Source organism: Zonotrichia albicollis, chromosome 5 (assembly GCF_047830755.1).
Source record: "Zonotrichia albicollis isolate bZonAlb1 chromosome 5, bZonAlb1.hap1, whole genome shotgun sequence".
Classification (NCBI taxonomy): Eukaryota; Metazoa; Chordata; class Aves; order Passeriformes; family Passerellidae; genus Zonotrichia; species Zonotrichia albicollis.
Window position 1 is genome coordinate 25,391,149 of NC_133823.1, and position 16,475 is coordinate 25,407,623.

Genomic DNA, 16,475 nt, shown 5'->3' on the forward strand with positions numbered 1-16,475 from the left:
CTTCACAGATGGAAAGTACTTTCCAATCCTCTAAGAAACATGAAGCAAGAGTTGTTGTATTTCTTCCAGCTGGGGGCGGCGAACACTTCTCACCCATGTTTGGCCATTCCGCTCGTCCTCGCAGGCCCATTTGAGGGGACAGTGGTGTCCCAGCATCGAGGCCGAGCTCTGGGCAAGATACACAGCTAGGGGAGATGGATGTAATTTTCCTTTATCCGAGGGGATGGCTCAGCAGCCCCCCGGCTCAAGGATGCTATTTAAGATTTCCTTTCATGCAGGCCAGCCCCGGCGTGCCGGTACCTGCGTGTCACCTCTCCGGGGACGCAGCACCTCGGTGCGGGCACCCGCGGGGCAGGCGCTTGGAGCGCTCCGCACCCGCGCGGGCTGGCGGGGCACGCAGGCGCGGCCAACCGGGCGCGGTTCCCGGCGCGCAGCCGCCGCCCCCGTGAGCGGCAGGTAGTAGGCTCCTTCCCGCGGCCACACGCAGGCTGTGCCGTACCGGACCGTGCCGTGCCGGACCGGGCCGTGCGGGCGCTCGGCGGGGGATGCGCGGCCCCGGCGGGCGGGCGGGCGCACCTGGGCGGTGCGGCGCGCGCGGGGCGGGGCGGGGCGCCGGCAGTGAGTGGCAGCGCGGCGCGGGCCAATGGCGGCGCCCGGGAGCGGGAGCCGGGCGGGCGGGGCCGGGCGGCGCGCGGGGGCTGCGCGGCGGAGCGTGTGCAGCGGCGCGCGGGGCCGCGGCCGGTGTCGGTGCGAGGCGCGGAAAGACCCTGCGGGGGGCGGCGGGGAAGACACGGATCCGGATCCCGATCCCGGGCGGCGGCGGCGGCCGTGGTGGTGGTGGCGACGGCGGGAGGAGCCGGAGCGGCGCGCCGCGGAGGAAGGAAGCGCAGGGCCGGCCGCTGCGTGTGCAACCTGGCTGTTCCTGCTGCCCGCGTCCACTCGCGGCTTTTCCTGCCGGCGCTGCCTGACAGCCGCCCGCCGCGGGTGTTGTCGCCGGGGTCTTTGGCGGGGGGGGGAAGAGCGAGCCGTCCTGCACAGCCCGGAGGCGTGATTGAAAGCCAGCAATAATTAACTGGAGGAGGAAGAGGAGGACGGGGGTGGAGGAAGACGAAGGAGGAAGGCACCGCGCGGCAGAGCCCAGCCGAGCCAGCGAGCGGCGGCGGGACGCGGCAACTTCGGCCGCAGCGGAGGAGCCGGAGCCGTGACCGCAGCGGCCGCCGCCGCCTCAGCCCGCGCCTGCCCTGCCCGAGAGGGGAGAGCCTCGCCGCCTCCCCGGCCGCCGGACATGTCGGAGCATAAGGCCGTCGATCCCAAGTTATCGACGACGGACAGGGTGGTGAAAGGTGGGTGCTGCTCCCCCGCCGCCCTTTCGGCCGGGTCCTCCCGCCGGGCCCCCTGCAGGGGTCGCGTCCGTCCCCCCTTCCCCGCCAGCCCTGGGCAGGTACGGCGGGGCTGCCGGCGGCGCGGCAGCTGGGAGGGGTGGGCTCGGCCCGGGGGCTTGCGCCGGGCCCCAGTGGAGGGTTTGCGGCTTCCCTCGCCTGCCTGCCCGGCGCTACATTGCAGCATTTCCCCCCCTTCCTCCCCCCGCCGCCTCCCCCCCTCCGCCTTGAAGGCGCTGCACAGGGCTGGCGTGAGAGAGAGGGGGAGCCCCAGCTTCCTCCCCCGCCCCGGTGCCTGGGGGAGAGGAGGGCAGGGCTCGGCCCCCTCCCCCAGCCCGCCCGCTCCTCTGGGCATCCCCCATTCCTCCTTCTCCTCCGGACCGCGCTCCCCGGAGCCCCCCCGCAGGCTGCGCCGCCGCTTGTCACTGCCGTTCCGCTCCCCGCATGCAGCGAGGATGCCTGGAAGCCTCCCCGCGCCAGCAGCCGGGGCTGCGCTCCCGCACCGAGCGCCGCTGCTGGGGACCGGTTGCGCCGCTCGGCTCCGCCGTGCCCCGCTCCCGCAGGGCCGCCCCCGCGGCTCCCGCGGCGGGGATGCCGGGCGAGGGGGAGCGGGCCGCGGGCGTTGTGGGAGGCGGCGAAGGCTGCTTCCTCCTCCTCCTTCTCCTCCTCCTCCATCGCCGTCTCTTGCTGACGGCCCGGCCTGCTAGGATGTGAAGTTATCCGGCGGGCGTAGCGTGTCCGTGCTCCCGCGTGTGCGTGCGGGTGGCCGTGAGGGTGCTCGGCACAAACACGGATGGGCTCCGTGAGCTTTTCTCTGCTTCGGAGGGACGCCTGTGCTGCCAGCCTCGGCCGTATAAACAAATGAGAGTTTGGGTTGACAACACGTTGTGCCCCGCAGTACAGACCAAGGTTTTATTTACTGGGGTGATGCCTGATGTAAATTGCACGTGTGCATTTCTCGGTGTGTAGGAAGTGCACGTGTATTTAGTGGTCTGGGTTTTTTGTTTGTTTGTTTCTTTCCTTCCGCACTGGGCGCACAGCCAAGTGTATCCAGCTCTAGTGTATTTCACCCAGTTAGGTTATAACCCGTATGCTACGGTGGACAGCACAAATCCAAGGTGCAGCATGGATGTGTCCAGATCCTGGGAAAGCTGGAAATGGAAATGGCCTTGAAATACATACACTTCTGTATTTACATGAGTGTATGCCAGAATGAAACAATCAGTGTAAATATTATTTGGGAAGATGTGTTATTTGTGGTTTTGTGTTTATATTTACATTTACCATCTTATGCCTTTTCCCCTCTTACTTCATTTTCTGCCCCTCCAAAAGAAAGTGTAGATATTCATCTATTGTAAGAAACATAATTGCAAGAATTTTAAGAAAATCGCTATTTACAATTTAAGTTTAAGTCTGTTATATCACCCCAAGTGTAGGCTTTAAAGCCTGTGTTTAGCTGATACTTGTCTCCTGTAGAAACAACAAATGGTCATCCTGTTAGGAGATTATGGGGTATCTCTTTTTTTTTTTTTTTTTTATTTCCCTAATCTACGTGGTCCTGGTACATGACCAAACTCCTGATCTTTGCAGTGGCCAGCTTCCTTTGGCTTAAGACAATGTTTGTAATGAACAGGAATTATTTCAGTATTTACAAAACCTTTAGTGCTTTCAGCTCATCTAAATGTGTTTTGTCAGCAATTGCTCTCTGTGTTTTTCCCACGTGTAAATGTCTCAAAGATCTAAAACCACTATTTCTAAGAAAACTTAGCAGTATGTGTAGTTAAATACTTTTATAATGCAGCTCAGAGAGAAATCAACTTGGTTAAACTGAGTTCAAGTCTTGAACAAAAAGAATATAGGTGCTGCTTGAGTGTCCATTGCCCCTGTTAACTGTTTGTCTCATAATGTCAGTGTTTCAGTGTAGATGTGAAGATCAGCTCAACTGGTTCAGGCCTCCATTAAATATTGAAATCCTTTTAAGGTTTTAAAATAGCATCCAAAGAGTGTAGTACACAGTCAAGTGATTGTTCATAGGATTATTCTTTGCTGCATCATAGGCACTTCACACTGCCTTCCTGTGGACATTAAGGAAGTCAAGAAACTGGTGGTAATAAAGGAAAGATCACCTGGTTGTTTCTGTCATATAGGACATGATTTTTACCCTCTTGAGATGAACAACTGAAATGAGCTTGCAATGTTAAATTAACACAGAATAATTAAATTAAAAGTTACATTGTAAGCACCTCTATAAGTAGTTGATGTCTTGTTATTTTAGAGAGAATAACCAGATACTGTAACACTGGTAAAGTGCAACCTGAGAAAGCAAGCTGGTTCTTCTAAGTTAGGATATCATATAAAACCTTACTTAAAGGAAATGCCTTTAACATGGATGTAGTCTCCGGATTAAATTTTTCCCTCTGCTTGCCTGTGTGGCATTTTTTTTGGTTTGATTTTATTTTTATTTATTTATTATTTTTTTTTAAATCCTCTCGATTGCTGGTGTGTGAGAGGAGATGTTTCCTATGAACAGTAACTCTGAGCTGGCTGGTGAAAAATCCTGGCTTGGCACTGTTACGTAACAGTGGGACGGGCTTGGGGGGATTACAGTTCCAGCAGCTTTGTGCAAATTGCTTGTGGCTGAGAGCTGCTTCTTCAGGGGGTTGCTGTGCGTTTCATTTTGTTTTTTGCTTCTCGTGCTTAAAACGCTCAAATATATGGAGAAGTGGAGCTTTTCCATAGGCGAGGGTTTAATCTCATAGTCATTTTTCTTTGCTTTTTTGAGTTGTCTGAACTGTGCTTGAACTGACTTGACTCAAAAATAAAACGTGCTTTTGGGATGTGGGGAAAAAGGCTTGGGAGCCCCTAATGTTTTCAACGTCTTGGTCTTCTGGCTTTGTTATGCATATCTTACACTGTCATACGATGAGAAGTGTAAAGATGAAATTCAGGTTTGTGTGTAATGGTAACTTTCCAGAAGCAAATTAACTCTAGTTAAAATTGACAAAACTGTCTGTTTTGTTGGGCTAAAGAAAAAAGTAAAATTAATCCAGAGAATGCAGTTATGGTTTGAGGGGTACTTTCATTTTACTCTGGTGCTCTCCTGAAGATGGTGTGTATGTTGTGATGCAAATTACACAATTCATCTTTACTCTGAGTTTTGTCATGCTGTAGAGGAGCAACACTTTGGTCTGTTGACTGCAAATATGATAAACTGTATATTCAGGTGCATTCAGAAGTTTGTGGGATCAAGGCTCAGGACAAGATACTGTTGCAGGAGGTGCTGACTTGATGTGCTTATAATTAATTTAAATTTCTTGCCTTTTTGTCAGTGGTATGGTGCAGCTTTCACTTGAACAGAACTGTCTTAAAGTTAGGGTCTTTCTTCAGGATTGAGGAAGCTATTCCTTATCCATGCTGCCTCCAACTCCTGAGACTTGGCAGCCAGAGTGTAGGCTTGGTTGTTCTTGTGAAGGTAGGAATACCTGTCCAGGAAAAACTGGACTGAGGGTAATAGCTCATTTCACATGGCTCAGCTGCCTGATGTCAACAGCTTTTGCTAACTACTGACATTAGCAAGATTTGAACCCCACCCAGGGGGAAGGAAAAGCCATGTATCATGTTACTTGACCTCCTCAACGTGTTTAGTGTTGCATTAGTGCCTCTGAGGAATACTGCATTAAAGCAGAGTAATCCTAAATAAAAACTTTGAAAGTCAACTGGAGTAGTTGTACAATAAAAGTGAAGTCAGTATTTCTTGGAAATCTTGCTCTTAGTTAGGTACACTAATAGTTTTGATTTTTTTTTTCTGGGCAGGTCAGATGGTTGTATGCTTTTGTGTGGGTTTTTGTGTTTGGTGCTTTTTTATTAGAAGTGTAGTTTTAATGAAGTAATTCTGTCTCAGTTGTTTAGAAGGGCTGTAGCCATGGTTTGTGATCCTTGGTGTTGTCCTTTCCTCTTGTGCGTTGCATGGGGAGGTGTACATGGTTATATCAGCAATTGACAACACACACTGAAACCAGACACTGCTGTCTCTGGATTTCAAACTGTCATTGTTAATGCTCTCCTAAAGTGCAGGCTGACAGTTGTTTGATATGTAATATGAATGCCAGCTCAGGATCGATATTTCACCATCAGTGTTCATTTCAGATTTGTCAGAGGTAAAATTGCTGTCAATAATGGGAACTCTAAACTTCATTGGTAATTCCCATTAGTCCAGGGAGACTTGTGTGTATTCACCAAAGGCTTGTGCTCCAGGCTGGAATCCAGCACTGGTGAATTGCAGAAGCCTGCTTCTGTCTTCCTCTGAATTGAGTTCAATTTTTCCAGCATAGATGTGTCCTGCAAGTGCTTCAGTGGTTTTTGAGCAATTGTGTTGACCTGAACATCTGTAATGTTTGTGAATTTGGTGTATATTTTGGTGTAAATTTGGGTATTGCTTATTTATGGCAAGGACCAGGGTTACTTAAATAGTTTTAGGTGTCCAGTGCAGTAAAGCATGATAGGCCTCTCTGTTGAGGATGCTGAAGATTGTGTCTATCTGATCCTCATGAGGAAAAAGAAGGAATTGCTTTGTAGCTGTTTCTGTTGGCATAGGAAAGCTGACTTTAATTAATTTATTGTTGTAGTACTTAGGGGTATACTGCTTGTCCTGAGGAAGACTGCATCTGGGTTCAAGGTGTACTATTAACTAGAGAATCCACCCACAGCTGTGCCAGAAAGGTGGCGCTGGTACAGCTGGGGATTGATTCTCTTCCTGTCCACTATTACGTTCAATTGAAGGAGCAGGTGTACATGCACCTCAGTTTTAGTAGCTCCACAGTTGCAAGTCTCCAGGTACCTTTATGAAACAAGCTGTGTGAGAGGCACCTAGGAGCAGAAAACAGTTGAATATACTTGGAGAGATATTATGGTTGTTTAGGAAAGAAAGTAAGGTTGCTGTGTTATGGTTTCTTATGTATATAACTAATTTGTTCTTACCTCATGTCAAAACTAAGTTAATACTTGTAAGACCAATAGATTTTATCAACTGGATGACACTTAGGTGTTGCAGTCTTTGTATGTTTTACATTGTACAAACCTGTGTGTATGTGGGATGTGTGTAGTGTTCATGAGGGATTATGAGTGTGGTGCTGAGAAACTGAAACAAAACCAAAGTACAGTCTTTGATGACTATGTGTAATAAAGCTGGTGATTTGTTTTGATTTATGAACTCACTGAGCCTCTTAGTCATTAAGATCATTTTGTAAATAAGCCCTTTAGTGAAACAAGTCTTTTGCTGTATAGGCATAGGGGAAAACTGTGCACTTGCTGAAGGGTGCCTTTCTTACAAGTCTTTTGCTGTATAGGCATAGGGGAAAACTGTGCACTTGCTGAAGGGTGCCTTTCTTACAGAGTTATTGCTGTACTGCATAGGTGGGAGGCTTTTCTCGTGCTCTGTATGATGAGAGAGTGGCTTGCTGAGTGTGCTGAGTCGTGGGACTGATATGAAGTGAGGCACAAAATTGCCTTGTTTGTGTGTTAAATACCTTTTGTATGCTTCTGAATTCCACATTGGCTAAAGCTGCCTTCTGTTGCCTGCTCTTTTTGACTGAGCCTCAGTAGGGAGCTGGTGCTTTTAATACCACTGTTTGTAATCTTGAAAGAGGAGTACGTACTGAATGATATCAGCATTTAACTTAATTGGAAAATATGAGCCAGTTGAGGTCATTTTCTATAGGGAGATGTTGAAGAGAACAGTTGTTTTCTCTCTGTTATCCATACCCAAATTGAATGGTATTTACTTCCATCACATGTATCCCACTTGGAGATGATAGTTGTTGTGTGGATATTGCTTGCATTGCAGTGCAGGTTGTGGCAGGAAGATCATGTGCAAAATATATTTACCTTTGTTTATATAACTTAATATTTTAAATTATCTTTTTTGTAGTTCTAGCTTCTAGAACCCAGCACAGTGTGTTCTGTCTGGTATTTCTAAAGGGATTTTCTATCAAAAGTAATTTTGGGTAATGTCAATAAATAAGTACCAGTAGCCTGGATACTGCCAACTCATCTTCCCGGTTTGTTTTTTTTTTTTTTTTTCCCAGTTTCTTATGTTTTGCTGAGTGGCTCCTACTTCTAGTACAAAAGCAGGACTATAAGTTAAATTTGGTACTCCATTTAACTGTGAATATTAACTTATTTTAGGCTTCTCAGTGATGTTGAAGCAGTTTATTGTGGGGATTAGTTTCTTCTTCATAGCTTCAAGGAATGTGGAAAAAAGCACTTCCTTAAAAGTATTTTAAGATGGAGAGATACTGCTTAACACTTACTGTAAGCATGCCATAAAAGAAGCCACAAGTTTCTGAAGTAAAAGCCACTTCAAATCATCTTCATGAAAAGGTACCTTCTTATATTCTTTTGTATGTGGTTTCATGAATCAAATATAGGCTGTGATTTCACAATAGTTCTTCAGCTGAACATTCAAATAATTTCCACTTGTGATAATCAGTCCTTTATCTTGACTTTCCCCCATAAAAGATCATTTTATGTCTATTCAGTAATGGTGGAAACTATCACCCCATTTTGAAAACCATTATACTGCATGTGCAGCCTAAGTGTGCACGTTCATCTAAGTGTGTGGCTCACGGAGTGGTCTGCCACTTGGGTTGTGGATTAAGATGTGGAATTGCTGGAGGTGGTACTCCAGGCACATACTTAATGGTTTCCTATAATTACTGAGTGAAGGCAGAGGCCAGAGATCATGTGTGGAAAATCAGGGAGACAATAAGTGCTATTATGATGGTAAATCATTCTTTTAAAGGTAGAAATCTGGACTAATTCCCACCCTATTTACTCTTCCCCCAGAAAGCTGCAGCTGTTGAAATAACACCTTCAGAGCAGTACCTCCTTGACAGTCAACTATGTGTGTTTTAACCTCTATTTATAGGAGAGCTTAGGCATGGTAGTGTTGATACAGCAACACTGTTGTATGAGGAGAACATGACTGTCTTAGCTAATTGTCAACTAACACCATTTATGTGTGGAGCTGGAGAGGAAAAGAAGCAGAGTGGAAAAACACCACACATTAGAAATGGTGGTTTTAATTAGAAGTTAGTTCTTGTGTGTCTTGGGGTGCATGTGTCTAAGGTGTAGATAGCATCCTTTAGGGTGTATTTAACCAGTTTTCAAAAACATTTCATTTGAAAACTGTCTATCAAACTTCATTCTACTTGTAATTAAAAGCTATGCTGAACTTATGTTGCAGCTTCTTTTACTTGTCAGCAAGTTGGGTTTTTAATACTTTCCCCTTCTCATGTTTCAAAATGCCCTTTTCCTGTCTATTCCTGTCCTGCATTTCTAAAACCTTTTCCTTTCCTCATTGCTCTTATGCTTGTTTGCTTATTGCTAAGTATGATGAGCAGCCTAAGTGCTGCCTGATAGATTTGAGTGATTTGGGTGTGTGTATTTAATGGAAGAGGTTCATGGAACACTGTATCTTTCCTTTTGGTGCATCTGTAGGTGCCTGGGGAAGCCTGTGAGAATAGGGGAAGTACTCAGACTTCTGTTGTAACTCTGCAGCCAGCTGCTGACTGTAGCTTTCTTTTCAGTGAATAGCTCCACTGTCAGTGTGCTGCTCAAGCTCTACCCAGCTTGTCACAGAAGGATGTCTCTATTCTGCAGCTCAGCTGCTGCTTGCAGGTTTCTTGCAGTTTATGTTGAACACTCATAGTATGGCTGTTAGTTTCAACTTGTGTGGTTTGCAAAGCCAGCATGAACAGCGTGTTCTCAGTTAACTTGGAAGGGAGGTGGTATGGGTCCTCCTGCTTTGGTGCTTTTATAATCAGACATGGAAGTTACTTAGCAATGAAGTGCAAGACTTGGTGAAATTAGTAATACTTGAGAAGAATCCTGTGGTTCACCACAGATGAGTGAATTTTAAAACCCCCACCTTAAACTTTAGGATTGGAAGGTGCAGAACCTAGTCTGTATGGAGACTGTACCAAACCTTTGTGGAAAAGAAAGGGAAAAACCATGCTAAAAAAGGGTTGTATAAAATCTTTGAGAAAAGGTGCAACAATTTTTTTGTCTTTGAGAAAGGCATATCTGGCTTAATAAAATCAAACTTCAAAATTAAAAAGTGCTGTAATGTGATGAAACATGTACTGATGGAGACAGATATTGCTATAACAGTATTCTATCCTATATTCTTTTTCTTCATCCCATCGTTTGGAGGCAATTAGTTTAGACATTTTATTGCATCAGATTGCTGTTGGCCAAAATACTTTGAATCATCTTGACTTTTGCACAATGCCGAGCTGAAGGAAAAAAAAACCACCCAAAATTGCTGTGGAGCAAATTCTGCTACAGTGTTTATCTAATACTTCCTAGTTGTGCAGACTTGGTCTTTTTATACAATGTTGCTATAAGAAAGGAAGTGCACCTTGGACTTCTGATTGGAATGGTGAAAATAACATGTGTTAATAATGGCTTATGCAGATGTGATGCTACAGAGAGTCTTACAACAGTCACTCTGTGCATTGTTCAATAGGCTTAATTAATAGAATCCAAACTATCCAAAACTAGAGTGTTGGCCTCATGCTGTGATTAGGTTTTTATTTTTAATTTAGACTTTTATATTTGAAGGTAGGGTTTACAAATCTACTTTTTTTTTTTTTTTTTTTTTTTTTTTACTGATAGTGACAGATGAATAACTGTGTTGCTGCATAAAGTTTCAGGATTGTGTTTTGAAGTAACCATCATTTGGGAAGAAATTCTTTGCAGTCTAGATAGATGTTCCAAAGTGAGGAAAAGAGGCTCAGCTTCTAGCTTATCTGTTGCTAAGTTTGGCTATAAGTTCATGTTTAGCAATTATTTCTTCCTTTGGATCAGGAAGTTTCATTGTCACAGTTTTTTTGTTGCAGCTCTGTTTGTTACTTGTTACAGAGTCCCAGGCCACTGCCATGAAAATAAGTCAAAGCAGTGTATGTTTAGGTCATCATCTTTCCAAAGTATTTGGGATTTCTCTGGCATTGTTTTTGTTTCTTAAAGTGGAGAAAGTGGTAAAATGACTTCTAATTTTCTTCATGCATTATTTTCTTGGTAGCAATAAGGAAGATAAAAAGCAGTGCAGGATTGTGACTTCTTCCTGGTCTATAGCTCTATGTGGATGATCTTGGAGGGGAGGACACATTGCTAGAGAGGAACCTATATTCTCTCATTTTCTTGAGAAATTCCATGAAATTACTTGAAGTAGTATGTTTAAAGTTCTGTGGAGATTTTATGTGGGAACACATGCTTTGCTCTAGCTTTTTCTCCATATGTCAAGGAGTAATGCTTCATTGGAGAGAGCTGTATCTGAAAATTCTTTCTGCATCTATATGTGTGTGTGTGTATATATATATATATATATGAATTTTTCTATTTTAACCTTTTCTTTGCTTTTGTGTACTTGAATCTTTATGAATAAGTCTGATTTTGTTCATGTATATTTCAGTTAGCAAAGCAATTAAAAGCTTCTAGATGGTGATGCCTACCCTGTTCTTGCCTCCAGAGAAAAGATGTTTCATCATCTTTTCTTTCAACTTGAGACTTTAAGTCAGCACACCTCTTTTTAACAAAAAAACCAAAAAACCAAACCAAACCAGGATTTATTAGTTCAATTATCTTTTTATTACTGGAAAAGACAATTTTGATAATTTAATACCTGTTACTTACCATGATTTTGTAAGTAGTTTAGCATAATTGACAATTTCAATAAAGAACCATTCATACAAAATCCCTTCCTATCCCCCAAAATACTCAAAACCAACCCATGAACAGAAATTAAAAAATAAAATAGGATTTAAATGATTTCTTAGTCTTTTTTCCATGATGCTTGCCAACTTTCAGTTTGATGTAGATTACAATGGTCATACTGTGTTACAATCTTTAAAAAAGTGCAACTGGTCATTAGCTGCAATGACATGAACAGCTGTAGTATTTTATGACAACAGCTGGGAACAATCTAGTTCTCTTCAATAACTTTCTTTTGTTGTTTCTTTCATGCCATTTTTAAAATGAGGAAGCAAGATTACTGTATTTGTTCTCTATTTTACACCAGGGATTTCTTCATAGGCACTGGTGGCAATTACGTATCAAAATACGGCATTGCTGTTTGTGACTTGGAACATTTCCCTCTGCAGGACCTGTTTCATAACCCGCTGAAATCTGTGGGAGTTGGAGTCTTTCATTAACTTGAGTAAACTGTGAATCAAGTTGTCATCCTAGGATTTCTTATTTTGGCCTTCCTTTTTCAGTGCATGATTTCTCTTTGGTTTAAACTACTTTGTTATATTTGATCTTTCACAGCATTAGCACTTATTTTAAGAGTGAGCAAAGTGCCTTTCTACTTTGCAATGCTCATTTACCAAGTGAGGATGAACTTGTCTGTTTGTAGGTGGCTGGTTTGCCAAGAAAGTTTGCTTCTCTGTTGCTCTCTCTTCAGAAGTGTAGTCTGAAATGTTTTCTGTGTATGTGCATATGGTTGTTCTTTATTGTTGGAAAAACAAACAGAAGACTTTATGCATATATGTTCTTTCTATGTCCCTTTACAAAGAAGTTTTCTTCAGTAATGAACACATTTGGGTCACCTTAAATAAAATTTTTCAGCTATAAGAGGGTAACTTACGGGTAGTACTGAAGATGTACATAGCAGACAGGTATGAGAGCATTATTTACTTCCCTGAGAAACCTGCTGTTGTGTGTCACCCAAGTGGTGGTGTCTGTGATTCCTAGAGGGGAGCCTAATGGCATAACATGGTGTATTGGGATGACAGGTCGAGAGTTTGGGAGGAAGAAATGAAGGGCACAGTGGGCAAGGGGGTGTGTGTTCAGTGCAGTGAAGTGTTATCAAGGGAATTTAGAACTAAGGTAGTTTAGAAATCCAAAGAGAGCTGTTTTGGTACTGCTTTGCCTCACGAGCCTTGTTGGCTCAGGTGAGTATCCTGGAGGTGCCTGTGCAGCAGGGCAGGAAGCTGAGTGGTACCTTCTGGGGAGCTTGACTCTCAACAAGCAGAGAACTGGCAAAAGCTGTTGGTGAAATTTTTAGTTAGTGATATACTCTGTGTGTATACCCCTAATTTTGATTTAGATTGTCAGAGAACAAACTTTCTCCATATTTAAAAAAAAAAAGTTTACGGAGATAAAGTGCTTATAGTTTTTGTTAACCATAACAACTTTTAATCTGTAGTTATGTTATCCGTAAGAAGGAGGGGAAAATGACTTGAGGGTCCTGTGTTTGGAGCATCCTGAGATAAGGTTACTTTTGGTAGTTGGATGAAAGAAGTGAACTCAAATAAAATCCCATACTTGTACTACAAAAGGGGAAAAACCTGCACACTCATTTCAGTTGAGAGATCACTTTTAGCTTCTGGGCTGTTGGCTACCTCATCAGGTATGGTTTGATTTGGTTTTTTGGTTCCCCCTTGATCACTTAATTTTCTGCTTTCCACTTCACTGGAGAAATAGTGTACCTGTAATTTTTACGAATGATGTGTCAAAGTACCTTTCTCAGTCACTCTTAGTAAAAAAGCACAAGCTCTGACAGCTTCACAGAAGCCCAGAATAGTTGAGGCTGGGAGGGACCTCTGGAGATCATCTGGGCCAGCCCCAGCTCTCAGCCTTTCATCACAAGAGAAATGCCTTGGTCCCATAAGTCATCTTTGTGGCACTTTGCTGGGCTCTTGGTAATTGGTCCATATCTCACAGTTTGTGGGACATGTGAAAGTACATGGAAGTTAATTTATGCATAGAGAGAAGCTTGTACATTAGGGAATAGCACACTTTAATCCTTTAACAAGGTACTGTTCCTTCCCTGGAGCTCTGACTCTCAGGTGACGCTTACCTCACATGTAAATACTGTTTGTTTACTACAGAGAAGATGAGGGATAGCGATGTCATTAACAGAAGTCTTAAATGCATGTGAATTTTCTGTACACTTAACCTCACATCTTGTATCCTATTGTAACAGACAATATTTTGCTGTAAGTTAATTGTATAGCCTTGGCTAATCTCAGAAGTACTGCCCATCAGCAAGTTACTCTGCAGATATCTTTTTTGTTATAATCCAGTTGCTCTGGCTTCTGAAAGTGTGTTAGACTCTTTGTCTTCACCCTTGGTTTATGGAGACAGAGGTTTTAATGGGTTGTCTTAGAGAGTTTGCCAAGAGCCTTCAGGGCTGCATAAAGACAATTGTTGCTAGCAGGTTGATAGAGGTAAATCCTCTGCTGAGCACTGGTGAGGCCATACCTGAAGTGCTGGATTCAGTTCTGGTCTTCCCAGTATGAGAAAAACATGGACATACTGGAACAAGTTCAGTGCTGGTGCACAGAGATGGCCGTGGGACTAGGGAATCTGAGAGAGCTGGGGCCACTGAGTATGGAGAAGACAAGGCTGAGAGGGGCTTTATCTGGTTGTACTAGAGCTGGTTGTAGGAAATGGAGAAGGGGCAGCCAAGCTCTTTTCAGCAGTGCCCAGTGACAGGGCAAGAGGTAACGGGCACTAATTGACAGCTCTCACAGTAAGTAACTTTGTGCTTTTCAAACACTAGCACAGGTTGCTCAGAGGTTGTGGAGTTCCATCCTTGGAGTTGTTCAAAAGCCATCTTGATGGGGCCCTGTGCAGCTGGCTCTATCTGACCCTGCTTGAGGACAGGTGTTGGTTGGAGCAGCTGACCAACAGAGGTCCCCTTTCAACCTCAACCCTTCTGTGATCACCTTTCACTCAGCTCTCTTAAGTGGATAATTACAACAGTTGATTAATTCAGAGACGTTTTGACTGAACATGAAGTAGAGAAATCTTCTTTAAAAATTCAAAGTTAGGCTTGCTAATGAGGTGTTCCACAGGAAGAATGCTTTGTGTGATTAAGGGTCCACCATGTAAATAATTATCCTGGCATAGCAGCAAGATATATTGCATTGGGAAGATTATATATATATATTTATGAGTTAATGCATCCAAATGTAGCTAGTAGTGTTGCTGGCAAAAGACTTGCACAGATCACTCTTGAGAATTTTCAGAATCTCCCAAGCATGTGCAGCTCTGGAGTTTGGTGTAGCTTGGAAGCAGGACAGATAGTATGACCACTGTACTTTGCTTTGGACAACTGTAAGAAAAAGGGAAAGCAAGCTTTATATAAATCTTCCATAGTTACTGCCAGTGTTTCTAATATGACTATCAGAAAGGTTCATTTTCTAATTACTGGAAGGAAGTATTTATCTTTCCCTAGTCCTTGGTTCATCTGATTTTTTCACAGTGGCATGACAATTGAAATTGAGAGGGATGGCAGTTGTCTTTCAGCACTGACACTCTCTGGCATATTTTTTCTTTGCTGTATTTTCATGTTTTTTTGTTTCCTTATGAGGGTGAATGTTGCCCTTTATACCTGACTAAGTTGCCCTTTAAACTGAATCTTGCATGTGTTCATCTAAAATCAAACCTGAGATAAGGGAATCTCTTGATGTGGGTAACAGAAAATGAAAATAAGCATCTGGAAAGGTTCAGGGTATGACAGGATTATGCTGACTACTTCAGAAAAGTTAGTAGAGCAACCATACTAGAAGTACTGAGCAAGTTCTGTAGGTGGCATCACCTCCATGGATAAGTGATCTGGATAATGGAGGTAATACTTGGTTTTGGAAGTGTAGCTTCCAGGGTTGCTCAGTTGACTAGATACATTTGAGGAAAAAGAGACAGATACTAGAATTTCAATCATGAATGGCCTTGGTGTAGTACAAATGATAACATAAATTAAAATCTTGGGCAAACATACATCCCCATGAAAGAAGCTCTGAAATATTCTGTGTTGTAGGAGTCTGGGAAAGCAACAGGCTGACTTTATTATTAGTTCAGTATACAACCATCAGAAAGGATGCTGCTTGAAGTTAGGGAAAAGTCACAAGAGGAGTTTGAATTCTCTTTTGTTTTCTGCTTCAGCATCTCCACGTTTAGGTAATTCAAAGGAGAAAGGAGTAGGTTCTCACTACCTTCAGTAGTGAGTAGGAAAGGTTCTCACTACCTTCAGTAGTGAGAACTGCTGAGTATGAGAAATGACCCAGAGAGGATAGTTAGTTATTTATTCATGTTTGTGTATCTGCAGCACTGTAGCAGTCTCTGTCAAAGGTCTAATTTCTCTTCAAAGAAACCACCAGAAAAATGGTCCATATAGGCAATGTGTTTGTTCACAGTAGGACTGTAATATCCTATCAACATCTTCCTGAGATCAGCAGGTGCTCCTAAACTTTACTGTGGAACTGGAAATAGAGAAATCCTGGGTGTTTATGATTGGCTTGTAAATACAAGGCATGCTGCTAGTTAGTTTCTGACAGAATAGCATCCCCTGCTTGTCTAAGTGTGCCTGTTTCTGGTTCAGTGGCACTGCAGCAGGAGAGGAGTATGTGAACCAGAACCACTGTGTAAGGGACAGGTGAGTGTTAAAAGCTTTCTTCTTGAAACCCACTAATTTCCTCTGTAGTGTTTGACTTCCCATTCAGATAGGGAAATGGCTGTGGGTAGTTGTGTTGGCAGGCAGGTGTTGCAGAGGCAAAGCATTAATATGTTGTGCTATGTACTGAAAAGATTCTGAAGCTTTAGAAGACTTTTTGTCTGTTTTCAATCCTGTAAGAGCCTTAGGTAACAGGTTACTAACTCTAATTCCTGAGTTAACCAAAATGAATGCCTTTTGATTATTAAAGGAAAAAAATAGCCAAACCTAAGATATACAAACCCTTCTCCCCAAATCTCAGAAAAAATTGTGCATCTGTATGTGCATAATTATGCAAAATAATGATGCATAGGTATGCATTTTTCTTTCCCTTTATAAACAAATTTGGAGTCTCCATTAAAAAAAGGATGTTTTCTTTCATTGGTGGCCTAACTGCTATAAAACCTGTGTTAGTATGGACTGTTTAATGTCATGCCTTTCTCTTGTACCAAGAAAATGGTGATGACTGGAATGCATGTCATCAACTTCTGTAATCAGAGTACTTGAAATATTTACAATACCGTGATTACAGTAAAGCTTCTTATGTACACATACACACACACTGTAGCTGCCTTATATATTTTGGCCTTTCAAGTTTA

General features: G+C 43.4%; 1 protein-coding gene across 2 annotated transcripts in view; it reads left to right on the forward strand.

The window, feature by feature from the left end:
* The first annotated feature begins 674 nt into the window (after nt 1-674).
* Nucleotides 675-16,475, forward strand: part of PPP3CA (protein phosphatase 3 catalytic subunit alpha) — a 170,596-nt gene continuing 154,795 nt past the window's right edge. Inside the window, exon 1 of one of the 2 annotated variants that reach the window (XM_005484710.4) lies at nt 675-1,343. In XM_005484710.4, the coding sequence (XP_005484767.1) occupies nt 1,286-1,343 (58 nt within the window). In that variant the 5' untranslated portion in view covers nt 675-1,285. The remainder of the gene's footprint in view (nt 1,344-16,475) is intronic. The other variant, XM_005484711.4, reaches the window with a different exon arrangement.